Source organism: Bombina bombina, chromosome 4 (assembly GCF_027579735.1).
Source record: "Bombina bombina isolate aBomBom1 chromosome 4, aBomBom1.pri, whole genome shotgun sequence".
NCBI lineage: Eukaryota > Metazoa > Chordata > Amphibia > Anura > Bombinatoridae > Bombina > Bombina bombina.
Window position 1 is genome coordinate 1240622164 of NC_069502.1, and position 15068 is coordinate 1240637231.

Genomic DNA, 15068 nt, shown 5'->3' on the forward strand with positions numbered 1-15068 from the left:
GCCCAACCATAGCTTAGAGTGTCACAGAAAATAAGACTTACTTACCCCAGGACACTCATCTACATGTTTGTAGAAAGCCAAACCAGTACTGAAACGAAAATCAGCAGAGGTAATGGTATATATATATATATATATATATATATATATAAAAGAGTATATCGTCGATCTGAAAAGGGAGGTAAGAGATGAATCTCTACGACCGATAACAGAGAACCTATGAAATAGACCCCGTAGAAGGAGATCACTGCATTCAAATAGGCAATACTCTCCTCACATCCCTCTGACATTCACTGCACGCTGAGAGGAAAACCGGGCTCCAACCTGCTGCAGAGCGCATATCAACGTAGAATCTAGCACAAACTTACTTCACCACCTCCATAGGAGGCAAAGTTTGTAAAACTGATTTGTGGGTGTGGTGAGGGGTGTATTTGTAGGCATTTTGAGGTTTGGGAAACTTTGCTCCTCCTGGTAGGAATGTATATCCCATACGTCACTAGCTCATGGACTCTTGCTAATTACATGAAAGAAATATAACTATACAGTCACATGACTAATATTTCTCGTACCCAGAGGCAAGTTATACAGCATTACACAACTGGGAGATAGAAGTGAACTTACTGTTACAAGAAGCCCTCTCTGTAAAATATAAGATGACCCATAGGACGCGCTGAATCGCACACAAATGTTATGTGTACAGTAATATTTCTATTCATAAGTGAAACAAAACCCAAAATGGCTGAATTTCTTTATGAGTAAAAGAGAAACACACAAATACTTAAATTACACTTGTCCTAAAAATAGCTGAATGCTGCAGAGCACGGCCCCTTTATTTGTTTAGCTACCAAATAAAGGTCAAAATAATGCACCCGCCTAAAATTCATATAATAATAATCTGTCCCTTAGATACAGACACCATCTGTCCTATTAGGCATACGAAAATGCACCTTACATGCAGCAAAATTCTGATCATGCATAAGCTGGCCATGCTCTAGTATTTTATTAGCACACACTACACTCTGAATATCAAGCTTTTCCTGTAAGTGTCGATTGAATTGCACCAGTCTTAAAAGGGACATGAAGCCCAATATTTTTCTTCCATTTTACTGATATCTAGTATATGTTATACTTTGTCGAATGGAGATATGTAGGTAGGAAGCATACACTACCTGCTGCCGTATAGTGCTTCTGTTATATACACCATTCTTGAAAAACTGCTGCCATATAGTGTTGCTATATAACTGTCAACAAAGGATACAGAGAACGTTAAATAACTAAAGTTGTTTAGAATTATTTGGGCTTTCATGACCCTTTGTGGACTACTAAACTACAAGAGTGTCAAGAGCAGCCACAAACAATGCTAATTATACGTATTCAGCGCATTGTGTCCTCTATGTGCAGGAGATTTTATTGATGCCTGAACCAGACACAGATTTTAACCTTCATATCGGACAGATAGGTCAGCTTGCTAAGGCACTGTAGCTGAGCTCTGTAGCAACCCAAGGGTTGCAGGTTCGATCCCCGGTGAGGTCCGCTCAGCCTTTCATCTTTGAGACCCTTACGGGTGATTAGCCGCGCTTTACAAGTACCCAATACATACAGTTGTGACAACAGGTGACGATGCAGCCTATAAATGACATGGCTGACACATTTACCACTGAAGTACAGATCACACAGCACCTATTTACCTCTCAACGCATCAGACGGTAGAACGGCTTTATTATAACAAAATATAACTGATCATTACACAACGGTAGGTCCATAAGCACAAAGTTCAGTCACAGAGTGACAGTGGTGGTAGATGAAGAGGGTCTGTAGGTGTCAGGACGGCACCACATGTCCCTGCATGCCCAGATGCCAGGACTCATCACACAATCGTCCCCTGGTTATCCTCTAGTTGAGCTGCCGGATGAGCTGGTTGATGCCCACTCCCCGGTGCCCAGGGTCCCCCAACTCAGTCCGATAGCCTTTCCTATTAGTGGCAGCATGCCTTGCTACCGACAGTCTGAAAGGACACAGGAACTTGTTCACTTCTACAAAATTCTCTCCTGCCGTGTACAGCTCATGAATTAAGTCCTCCAGGCAGATGATCCCGTATTTTCCTGCGGGGGGAGAGAAATCTGATTGAGAAACGTCTGAAAATGGGAAAGCCAGAAAGGAAAGCTGGGTATGAACATGTCAGGCTACATTAGGGCTAGAGAGCGAACACCACAGTATGTATTTACATTAGGGCTAGAGAGTGAACGACTGAGTGTATGTATTTACGTTGGGGCTAGAGAGCTAACAACAGAGTATGTATTTACATTGGGGCTAGAGAGCTAACAACAGAGTATGTATTTACATTGGGGCTAGAGAGCTAACAACAGTATGTATTTACATTGGGGCTAGAGAGCTAACAACAGAGTATGTATTTACATTGGGGCTAAAGAGCACAAGTCAGTGTGTATGTATTTACATTGGGGCTAAAGAGCACAAGTCAGTGTGTATGTATTTACATTGGGGCTAAAGAGCACAAGTCAGTGTGTATGTATTTACATTAGGGCTAGAGCGCACAAGTCAGTGTGTATGTATTTACATTAGGGCTAGAGCGCACAAGTCAGTGTGCATGTATTTACATTGGGGCTAAAGAGCACAAGTCAGTGTGTATGTATTTACATTAGGGCGAGAGCGCACAAGTCAGTGTGTATGTATTTACATTGGGGCTAAAGAGCACAAGTCAGTGTGTATGTATTTACATTAGCGCGAGAGCGCACAAGTCAGTGTGTATGTATTTACATTAGGGCTAGAGCGCACAAATCAATGTGTATGTATTTACATTAGGGCTAGAGCGCACAAATCAATGTGTATGTATTTACATTAGGGCTAGAGAGCACAAATCAGTGTGTATTTACATTAGGGCTAGAGAGCACAAGTCAGTGTGTATGTATTTACATTAGGGCTAGAGCGCACAAGTCAGTGTGCATGTATTTACATTAGGGCTAGAGCGCACAAGTCAGTGTGTATGTATTTACATTAGGGCTAGAGAGCACAAGACAGTGTGTATGTATTTACATTAGGGCTAGAGAGCACAAGTCAGTGTGTATGTATTTACATTAGGGCTAGAGCGCACAAGTCAGTGTGCATGTATTTACATTAGGGCTAGAGCGCACAAGTCAGTGTGTATGTATTTACATTAGGGCTAGAGAGCACAAGTCAGTGTGTATGTATTTACATTAGGGCTAGAGAGCACAAGTCAGTGTGTATGTATTTACATTAGGGCTAGAGAGCACAAGTCAGTGTGTATGTATTTACATTAGGGCTAGAGAGGACAAATCAGTGTGTATGTATTTACATTAGGGCTAGAGAGCACAAGTCAGTGTGTATGTATTTACAATAGCGCGAGAGAGCACAAATCAGTGTGTATGTATTTACATTAGGGCTAGAAAGCACAAGTCAGTGTGCATGTATTTACATTAGGGCTAGAGAGGACAAATCAGTGTGTATGTATTTACATTAGGGCTAAAGAGCACAAGTCAGTGTATGTATTTACATTAGGGCTAGAGAGCACAAGTCAGTGTGTATGTATTTACAATAGCGCGAGAGAGCACAAATCAGTGTGTATGTATTTACATTAGGGCTAGAAAGCACAAGTCAGTGTGCATGTATTTACATTAGGGCTAGAGAGGACAAATCAGTGTGTATGTATTTACATTAGGACTAGAGAGCACAAGTCAGTGTATGTATTTACATTAGGGCTAGAGAGCACAAGTCAGTGTGTATGTATTTACAATAGCGCGAGAGAGCACAAATCAGTGTGTATGTATTTACATTAGGGCTAGAAAGCACAAGTCAGTGTGCATGTATTTACATTAGGGCTAGAGAGGACAAATCAGTGTGTATGTATTTACATTAGGACTAGAGAGCACAAGTCAGTGTATGTATTTACATTAGGGATAGAGAGCACAAGTCAGTGTATGTATTTACATTAGGGCTAGAGAGCACAAGTCAGTGTGTATGTATTTACAATAGCGCGAGAGAGCACAAATCAGTGTGTATGTATTTACATTAGGGCTAGAAAGCACAAGTCAGTGTGCATGTATTTACATTAGGGCTAGAGAGGACAAATCAGTGTGTATGTATTTACATTAGGACTAGAGAGCACAAGTCAGTGTGTATGTATTTACATTAGGGATAGAGAGCACAAGTCAGTGTGTATGTATTTACATTGGGGCTAGAGAGCACAAGTCAGTGTGTATGTATTTACATTAGGGCTAGAGAGCACAAGACAGTGTGTATGTATTTACATTGGGGCTAGAGAGCACAAGTCAGTGTGTATGTATTTACATTAGGACTAGAGAGCACAAGTCAGTGTGTATGTATTTACATTAGGGCTAGAGAGGACAAATCAGTGTGTATGTATTTACATTGGGGCTAGAGAGCACAAGTCAGTGTGTATGTATTTACAATAGCGCGAGAGAGCACAAATCAGTGTGTATGTATTTACATTAGGGCTAGAAAGCACAAGTCAGTGTGCATGTATTTACATTAGGGCTAGAGAGGACAAATCAGTGTGTATGTATTTACATTAGGGCTAGAGAGCACAAGTCAGTGTGTATGTATTTACAATAGCGCGAGAGCACAAGTCAGTGTGTATGTATTTACAATAGCGCGAGAGAGCACAAATCAGTGTGTATGTATTTACATTAGGGCTAGAAAGCACAAGTCAGTGTGCATGTATTTACATTAGGGCTAGAGAGGACAAATCAGTGTGTATGTATTTACATTAGGACTAGAGAGCACAAGTCAGTGTGTATGTATTTACATTAGGGCTAGAGAGCACAAGTCAGTGTGTATGCATTTACATTAGGGCTAGAGAGCACAAGTCAGTGTGTATGTATTTACATTAGGGCTAGAGAGCACAAGTCAGTGTGTATGTATTTACATTAGGGCTAGAGCGCACAAGTCAGTGTGTATGTATTTAAATTAGGGCTAGAGAGCACAAGTCAGTGTGTATGTATTTACATTAGGGCTAGAGAGCACAAGTCAGTGTGTATGTATTTACATTAGGGCTAGAGAGCACAAGTCAGTGTGTATGTATTTACATTAGGGCTAGAGAGCACAAGTCAGTGTATGTATTTACATTAGGGCTAGAGAGCACAAGTCAGTGTGTATGTATTTACATTAGAAACATCAACAAGAATTCATGGAAAGTTCGTTTGTTAACAGTATCCGTAAATAGCAGTATAGTTAGTTGTATATTGGTGTAAACAATTCTAAACAGGAATCCCAGAGTTGCGGATAACACCAATTCAACATAAGGTTACGTGTAACATCCAATTATGAGAAGACAAAGGACTCACCACACTCCTCTGAAGCCCACCGTAAAGGTATAGATACCAATGCACGCAATCCAAATTCTTAATAATAGCGTGTAGTCTGCAAAGCAATTCTCAGTGTGTAGTGGACTTCAGCGTGCCGCCTCTGTAACACACCTGCTCAGTGTAAGGTGTGAGACTGCTCCAAGCGCCAGCGCTGCTGGGGCTCTCCAGAACCCGTGAAATTCGAATTAAATTTTCAAACAAGCAGTTCACAGTTCCGATGCAAGGAAAGGCAGGGAGAGATATCGACAATTAAAATATATATTTATTTATACTTGCATTAAAAATGTTGACAAGGCACAGCAAACAGACGGACTTCGGCTAAGCCTGTCTGTTTGCTGTGCCTTGTCAACATTTTTAATGCAAGTATAAATAAATATATATTATTTTAATTGTCGATATCTCTCCCTGCCTTTCCTTGCATCGGAACTGTTTGCTTGTTTGTATTTACATTAGGGCTAGAGAGCACAAGTCAGTGTGTATGTATTTACATTAGGGCTAGAGAGCACAAGTCAGTCAGTGTGTATGTATTTACATTAGGGCTAGAGAGCACAAGTCAGTGTGTATGTATTTACATTAGGGCTAGAGAGCACAAGTCAGTGTGTATGTATTTACATTGGGGCTAGAGAGCACAAGTCAGTGTGTATGTATTTACATTGGGGCTAGAGAGCACAAGTCAGTGTGTATGTATTTACATTGGGGCTAGAGAGCACAAGTCAGTGTGTATGTATTTACATTGGGGCTAGAGAGCACAAGTCAGTGTGTATGTATTTACATTGGGGCTAGAGAACACAAGTCAGTGTGTATGTATTTACATTAGGGCTAGAGAGCACAAGACAGTGTGTATGTATTTACATTGGGGCTAGAGAGCACAAGTCAGTGTGTATGTATTTACATTGGGGCTAGAGAGCACAAATCAGTGTGTATGTATTTACATTGGGGCTAGAGAGCACAAGTCAGTGTGTATGTATTTACATTGGGGCTAGAGAGCACAAGTCAGTGTGTATGCATTTACATTAGGGCTAGAGAGCACAAGTCAGTGTGTATGTATTTACATTAGCGCGAGAGAGCACAAGTCAGTGTGTATGTATTTACATTAGGACTAGAGAGCACAAGTCAGTGTGTATGTATTTACATTAGCGTGAGAGAGCACAAGACAGTGTGTATGTATTTACATTGGGGCTAGAGATCACAAATCAGTGTGTATGTATTTACATTGGGGCTAAAGATCACAAATCAGTGTGTATGCATTTACATTAGCGCTAGAGAGCACAAATCAGTGTGTATGTATTTACAATAGCGCGAGAGAGCACAAATCTGTATGTATTTACATTAGCGCTAGAGAGCACAAATCTGTGTGTATGTATTTACATTAGCGCTAGAGCGCACAAGTCAGTGTGTATGTATTTACATTGGGGCTAGAGAGCACAAGTCAGTGTGTATGTATTTACATTGGGGCTAGAGAGCACAAATCTGTGTGTATGTATTTACATTAGCGCTAGAGAGCACAAGTCAGTGTGTATGTATTTACAATAGCGCGAGAGAGCACAAGTCAGTGTGTATGTATTTACAATAGCGCGAGAGAGCACAAATCTGTGTGTATGTATTTACATTAGCGCTAGAGAGCACAAGTCAGTGTGTATGTATTTACATTAGCGCTAGAGAGCAAAAGTCAGTGTGTATGTATTTACATTGGGGCTAGAGAGCACAAGTCAGTGGGCATGTATTTACAATAGCGCGAGAGAGCACAAATCAGTGTGTATGTATTTACATCTGCCATACTGGGGTGAGCATGTTTGCCAGCCCCTGTTTTGTGTACAAATCAGCACGTTAGTATGTCCTCACCTAGGTGCTCCTCTATCAGCGTATTGTCAGTCAGTGCCACCTGCTTCCGATTCACTATCGCCTTCCCACGTTTCAGGATAAGTTCTCGCACAGACTTCAAGTTGGGGAACCTGCAAATACAGGAAGACGTGTAACGCAGCTTAAGCCAATGGCTGCCACCGACCTAAGCACTTTCGTACGCACTTGACACTTACCCCCAGGCTACATATGGCTCCACAACCTGTAGCATCTTTATGGATGACTCCGAGAGCTTCACTAACACCCCAGCGAAAATCTTACCGAGCCGAAGAACCTTCAGGGCTTGCAGAACCTTGTTACTGACGCCCTGAATACTGAGACAGAAAAAAGCTACGTTACCGACGCTCCGAAAACTAAGACAGAGAGAAGCCACATAATTTACACCCTGAATACTGAGTCAGAGAAAAACAAAAATTTATGCTTACCTGATAAATGTATTTCTTTTACGATATGACAAGTCCACGAATTTCATCATTACTTATGGGATTACGCCTCCTGGTCAGCAGGAGGAGGCAAAGAGCACCACAGCAGAGCTGTATATATAGCTCCTCCCTTCCCTCCCACCCCAGTCATTCGACCGAAGTTAGGAAGAGAAAGGAAAAGCCAAAAGGTGCAGAGGTGACTGAAGTTTAACAAAAGTAAATAAATACCTGTCTTAGAAATGACAGGGTGGGCCGTGGACTCGTCATATTGTAAAAGAAATAAAATTTATTAGGTAAGCATAAATTTCCTTTTCTTTTACAAGATATGACGAGTCCACGGATTTCATCCTTACTTATGGGATACAATACCAAAGCTATAGGACACGGATGAAAGGGAGGGACAAGACAGGAACCTAAACGGAAGGCACCACTGCTTGAAGAACCTCTCTCGAAAAAACAGCCTCAAACGAGGCAAAAGTATCAAATTTGGAAAATTTGGAAAAAGTGTGAAGAGACGACCAAGTTGCAGCCTTGCAAATCTGTTCAACAGAAGCATCGTTTTTAAATGCCCATGAAGAAGCCACAGTCCTAGTGGAGTGAGCCGTAACTCTTTCAGGAGGCTGCTGTCCAGCAGTCTCATATGCCAGACGGATGATACTCTTCAGCCAAAAAGAAAGAGAGGTAGCCGTAGCTTTCTGGCCCCTACGTTTTCCAGAAAAAACAATAAATAATGAAGATGATTGACGAAAGTCTTTAGTCGCCTGCAAGTAAAACTTCAGGGCACGGACCACGTCCAAGTTATGCAACAGACGCTCCTTCTTAGAAGAAGGATTAGGACACAATGAAGGAACAACAATTTCCTGATTAATATTCTTATTAGAAACAACCTTAGGAAGGAAACAAGGTTTGGTACGTAAAACCACCTTATCAGAATGGAAAATAAGATAAGGAGAGTCACATTGTAAAGCTGAAAGCTCAGAAACTCTGCGAGCAGAAGAAATAGCAACCAAAAATAAAACCTTCGAAGATAACTTAATATCTATGGAATGCATGGGTTCAAATGGAACCCCTTGAAGAACATTAAGAACTAAATTCAAACTCCAGGGTGGAGCAATTTGTCTAAACACAGGCTTGATTCTAGTCAGAGCCTGACAAAAAGACTGAACGTCTGGAATATCTGCCAGACGCTTGTGTAGTAAAATCGACAAAGCAGAAATCTGTCCCTTTAAGGAACTTGCTGACAACCCTTTCTCCAATCCTTCTTGGAGAAAAGATAAAATCCTGGGAATCCTAACTCTACTCCATGAGTAGCCCTTGGATTCGCACCAATAAAGATATTTACTCCATATCTTATGGTAGATCTTTCTAGTGACAGGCTTACATACCTGAATCAAAGTATCAATGACCGAATCGGAGAACCCCCGATTAGATAAAATCAAGCGTTCAATCTCCAAGCAGTCAGCTGCAGAGAAACCAGATTCGGATGATGGAAAGGTCCCTGAATGAGAAGGTCCTGCCTCAATGGAAGCTTCCACGGTGGCAGAGAGATCAGCATACCAAGTCCTGCGAGGCCAAGCAGGAGCGATGAGAATCACTGAAGACCTCTCCTGTTTGATCCGAGCAATCACCCGGGGAAGGAGAGCAAACGGTGGAAACACATAAGCTAGGTTGAACGACCAAGGCATCTATCAGTTCGGCCTGAGGATCCCTGGACCTGGATCCGTATCTCTGGAGCTTGGCATTCTGACGGGATGCCATAAGATCCAACTCCGGTCTGCCCCATTTGAGGATCAGAGTTACAAAGACCTCCGGATGGAGTTCTCATTCCCCCGGATTAAACGTCTGTCTGCTCAAAAAAACAGCTTCCCAGTTGTCCACTCCTGGGATGTAGATTGCTGACATAAGAGTGAGCCTCCGCCCACCGAATTATCTTGGATACTTCTGTCACCGCTAAGGAACTCCTTGTTCCTCCCTGATTATTGATGTAAGCCACAGTCGTGATGAAAATCGGATGAATTTGGCCGAAGCCAACTGAGGCCAAGCCTGAAGAGCATTGAATATTACACTCAGCTCCAGAATACTGATTGGAAGTAGGGACTCCGACCGAGTCCACACCCCGAGCCTTCAGGGAATTCCAGACTGCACCCCAGCCTAGTAGACTGGCGTCCGTTGTCACTATCACCCAAGAGGGTCTGCGGAAGCACGTCCCTTGGGACAGATGATGCTGCGACAACCACCAAAGAAGAGAGTCTCTTGTCTCCTGATCCAGATCTATCTGAGGAGACAAATTTGCATAATCTCCATTCCACTGTCTGAGCATGCTCAGTTGTAGAGGTCTGAGATGAAAACGAGCAAACGGAATGATGTCCATTGCCGCCACCATCAATCCAATTACCTCCATGCACTAAGCCACTGATGGCCAAGGATTGGACTGAAGGGATCGGCATGTATTCAGAATCTTTAACTTTCTGACTTCCGTCAAGAAGATTTTCATGGATTCTACCACCCACGCGGTCCAGATAACCACCGGAGTCAAGTACACTATCCGACTCCCAGGAAGACACTGCGCAGCTTCTCTCAGCGCGCGAATGAGTGCCCCGCCCATCGTGGGCGTACCAAAGCGAAACTCCCGGGCGGCTCAGTACAGAGCAAGAAAAAAAACAAAATGGAGCCGCCGGGATAAATGTTACACATAACAAAAGTGTCCAACATTTAAATAAGCCAGTCCCCCATTCAAACCAACAACTCCCGGTCTGCTGTGACAAACTCCTGCCAGGAGTATACTAGAGCAGTGCAATTCCCCGGAGTGCAATACTCCAATAAGATCCCCAGTGTCAGTCCAAACGTGAAAGGGTTAAATATTGTGTCTTTCCTTACTAAAAACACCCCAAATGAACATTATGCAGCCCAATAAATAGGCCAAATAATGATAGCAGCCCTCCAGAACCGTGTATAGTAGGACACAGACATACGATAGAAGAGCCAGCTCACAGAGGAAAACGACAGTCTTTTCCGAGTTACTAGGTGTCACAAAAAGTAATAGACTGCACATACCTCAATGCTGAGTAACAGCATGACTTGTCCCACACTGCCAGAGGTCCTTCTCCTCCAGGAATCTGTGGGAACAAAACTGGGCCTTAGATAAAACCTGCTAAGACCATATTCAGCAGGGCAGCACACAGTCTGGGAGTCACAGAGAAAACGTATCTGAATCTGCACAGATCCCATTGCTTTACCCTTGAGTAAAATAGTACACACTGGTACCATTTAAAAATAATAAACTCTTGATTGAAGAATCTAAACTAACACCTCACTTTACCTCTTCCTATCACTAACACAGGCAAAGAGAATGACTGGGGTGGGAGGGAAGGGATGAGCTATATATACAGCTCTGCTGTGGTGCTCTTTGCCGCCTCCTGCTGACCAGGAGGCGATATCCCATAAGTAAGGATGACATCCGTGGACTCGTCAGATCTTGTAAAAGAAAACACAATTTATGCTTACCTGATAAATTTATTTCTCTTGTGGTGTACCCAGTACACGGATCATCCATTACTTGTGGGATATTCTCATTCCCAACAGGAAGTTGCAAGAGGATACCCACAGCAGAGCTGTTACATAGCTCCTCCCCTAACTGCCATATCCAGTCATTCGACCGAAAACACGCAGAGAAAGGAGAAACCATAGGGTGCAGTGGTGACTGTAGTTTAAATGGAAAAAATTACCCTGCCTTAAAATGACAGGGCGGGCCGTGGACTGGATACACCACAAGAGAAATAAATTTATCAGGTAAGCATAAATTGTGTTTTCTCTTGTAAGGTGTATCCAATCCAGTCCACGGATCATCCATTACTTGTGGGATACCAATACCAAAGCTAAAGTACACGGATGAAGGGAGGGACAAGGCAGGCACTTAAACGGAAGGTACCACTGCCTGTAAAACCTTTCTCCCAAAAATAGCCTCCGAAGAAGCAAAAAGTATAAAATTTGTAAAATTTTGAAAAAGTATGAAGCGAAGACCAAGTCGCCGCCTTGCAAATCTGTTCAACAGAAGCCTCATTTTTAAAGGCCCAAGTGGAAGCCACAGCTCTAGTAGAATGAGCTGTAATTCTTTCAGGAGGCTGCTGGCCAGCAGTCTCATAGGTTAAGCGGATTATGCTTCTTAGCCAAAAAGAAAGAGGTTGCCGAAGCCTTTTGACCTCTCCTCTGTCCAGAGTAGACAACAAACAAAGCAGATGTTTGTCGAAATTCTTTAGTAGCTTGTAAGTAAAACTTTAAAGCATGAACCACGTCCAGATTGTGTATTAGACGTTCCTTCTTTGAAGAAGGATTAGGACACAAGGATGGAACAACAATCTCTTGATTGATATTCTTGTTAGATACCACCTTAGGTAAAAACCCAGGTTTGGTACGTAGGACTACCTTATCCGAATGGAAAATCAGATAAGGAGAATCACATTGTAAGGCAGATAACTCGGAGAACTGCGAGCCGAGGAAATAGCTACCAAAAAAAGAACTTTCCAAGATAAAAGTTTGATATCTATGGAATGAAGAGGTTCAAACGGAACTCCTTGAAGAACCTTAAGAACCAAATTTAAGCTCCATGGCGGAGCAACAGGTTTAAACACAGGCTTGATTCTAACTAAAGAATGACAAAATGCCTGAACGTCTGGAACATCTGCCAGACGCTTGTGCAAAAGAATAGACAGAGCAGAAATCTGTCCCTTTAAGGAACTAGCTGACAATCCTTTTTCCAAACCTTTTTGGAGAAAGGATAATATCCTGGGAATCCTGATTTTACTCCATGAGTAACCCTTGGATTCACACCAATAAAGATATTTACACCATATCTTATGATAAATTTTCCTGGTGACAGGCTTTCGTGCCTGTATTAAGGTATCAATGACTGACTCGGAGAAGCCATGCTTTGATAAAATCAAGCGTTCAATCTCCATGCAGTCAGTCTCAGAGAAATTAGATTTGGATGGTGGAAAGGACCCTGAAGTAGAAGGTCCTGTCTCAGAGGCAGAGTCCATGGTGGAAAGGATGACATGTCCACTAGATCTGCATACCAGGTCCTGCGTGGCCACGCAGGCGCTATCAAAATCACAGATGCTCTCTCCTGCTTAACCTTGGCAATCAGTCGAGGGAGCAGAGGAAACGGTGGAAACACATAAGCCAGGTTGAAAGACCAAGGCACTGCTAGAGCATCTATAAGCGTCCCCTTGGGATTCCTGGACCTGGATACGTAACAAGGAAGCTTGGCGTTCTGGAGCGACGCCATGAGATCCAGTTCTGGTTTGCCCCAACGATGAATCAATTGTGATAACACCTCCGGATGGAGTTCCCACTCCCCCGGATGAAAAGTCTGTCGACTTAGAATATCCGCCTCAGAGTTCTCTACACCTGGGAAGAGTGAATCTCTGCCCAGCAAATTATTTTTGAAACCTCTAACTTCGCCAGGGAACTTCTTGTTCCCCCTTAATGGTTGATGTAAGCCACAGTCGTGATGTTGTCCGACTGAAATCTGATGTACCTCAGAGTTGCTAACTGAGGCCAAGCCTGAAGAGAATTGAATATCGCTCTCAGTTCCAGAATATTTATTGGAAGGAGTGTCTCCTCCTGAGTCCACAATCCCTGAGCCTTCAGGGAGTTCCAGACTGCACCCCAACCTAGAAGGCTGGCATCTGTTGTTACAATTGTCCAATCTGGCCTGCGAAAGGTCATACCTTTGCACAGCTGGACCCGAGATAGCCACCAGAGAAGAGAATCCCTGGTCTCTTTATCCAGATTTAGTAGAGGGGACAAATCTGTGTAATCCCCGTTCCACTGACTGAGCATGCATAGTTGCAGCGGTCTGAGATGTAAGCGTGCAAACGGCACTATGTCCATTGCCGTTACCATTAAGCCGATTACTTCCATGCACTGAGCCACCGAAGGGCGCGGAATGGAATGAAGAACACGGCAGGAATTTAGACGCTTTGATAACCTGGATTCCGTCAGGTAAATTTTCATTTCTACAGAATCTATCAGAGTCCCTAGGAAGGAAACTCTTGTGAGTGGGGATAGAGAACTCTTTTCTTCGTTCACTTTCCACCCATGCGACCTCAGAAATGCCAGTACTAAGTCTGTATGAGACTTGGCAATTTGGAAGTTTGACGCCTGTATCAGGATGTGGTCTAAATAAGGGGCCACTGCTATGCCCCGCGGCCTTAGGACCGCCAGAAGTGACCCTAGAACCTTTGTAAAGATTCTTGGGGCTGTAGCTAATACAAAGGGAAGAGCTACAAACTGGTAATGCCTGTCTAGAAAGGCAAACCTGAGAAACCGATGATGATCTTTGTGTATCGGAATGTGAAGATAAGCATCCTTTAGATCCACTGTAGTCATATATTGACCCTCCTGGATCATAGGTAGGATGGTACGAATAGTTTCCATCTTGAATGATGGAACCCTGAGGAATTTGTTTAAGATCTTTAGATCCAAAATTGGTCTGAAGGTTCCCTCTTTTTTGGGAACCACAAACAGATTTGAGTAAAAACCCTGTCCCTGTTCCTCCTTTGGAACTGGATGGATCACTCCCATAACTAGGAGGTCTCGTACACAGTGTAAGAACGCCTCTCTTTTTATCTTGTTTGCAGATAATTGTGAAAGGTGAAATCTCCCTTTTAGGGGGGAAGCTTTGAAGTCCAGAAGATATCCCTGGAATATAATTTCCAATACCCAGGGATCCTGAACATCTCTTGCCCACGCCTGGGCGAAGAGTGAAAGTCTGTCCCCTACTAGATCCGTTACCGGTTAGGGGGCCGTTCCTTCATGCTGTCTTAGAGGCAGCAGCAGGCTTTTTGACCTGCTTAGCTTTGTTCCAGGTCTGGTTTGGCCTCCAGACCGTCTTGGACTGAGCAAAAGTTCCCTTTTGTTTTGCATTAGAGGACGTTGATGCCGCACCTGCCTTGAAGTTTCGAAAGGCACAAAAATTAGACTGTTTGGCCCTTGATTTGGGCCTGTCCAGAGGAAGGGCATGACCTTTTCCTCCAGTGATATCAGCAATAATCTCCTTCAAACCACGCCCGAATAGGGTCTGCCCCTTGAAGGGAATGTTAAGCAGCTTAGATTTTGAAGTCATGTCAGCTGACCATGATTTAAGCCATAGCGCCCTATGCGCCTGTATAGCAAAACCAGAATTCTTAGCCGTTAGTTTAGTCAAATGAACAATGGCATCAGAAACAAAAGAATTGGCTAGCTTAAGTGCTCTAAGTTTGCCAAGTATGTCATCCAATGGAGTCGCTACCTGTAAAGCCTCTTCCAGAGGCTCAAACCAGAACGCCGCAGCAGCAGTGACAGGAGCAATGCATGCAAGGGGCTGTAAGATAAAACCTTGTTGAATAAACATTTTCTTAAGGTAACCTAATTTTTTATCCATTGGATC

At 43.0% G+C, this 15068-nt stretch overlaps 1 protein-coding gene across 1 annotated transcript in view; it reads right to left on the reverse strand.

Moving 5' to 3' along the window:
* Window positions 1–1699: 1699 nt before the first annotated feature.
* Window positions 1700–15068, reverse strand: part of RPL7L1 (ribosomal protein L7 like 1) — a 37734-nt gene continuing 24365 nt past the window's right edge. Inside the window, exons 4-6 of the mRNA XM_053712802.1 lie at window positions 7394–7531; window positions 7200–7309; window positions 1700–2099 (exon numbers count right to left, since the gene is read on the reverse strand). Of these exons, the coding sequence (XP_053568777.1) occupies window positions 1891–2099; window positions 7200–7309; window positions 7394–7531 (457 nt within the window). The 3' untranslated portion in view covers window positions 1700–1890. The remainder of the gene's footprint in view (window positions 2100–7199; window positions 7310–7393; window positions 7532–15068) is intronic.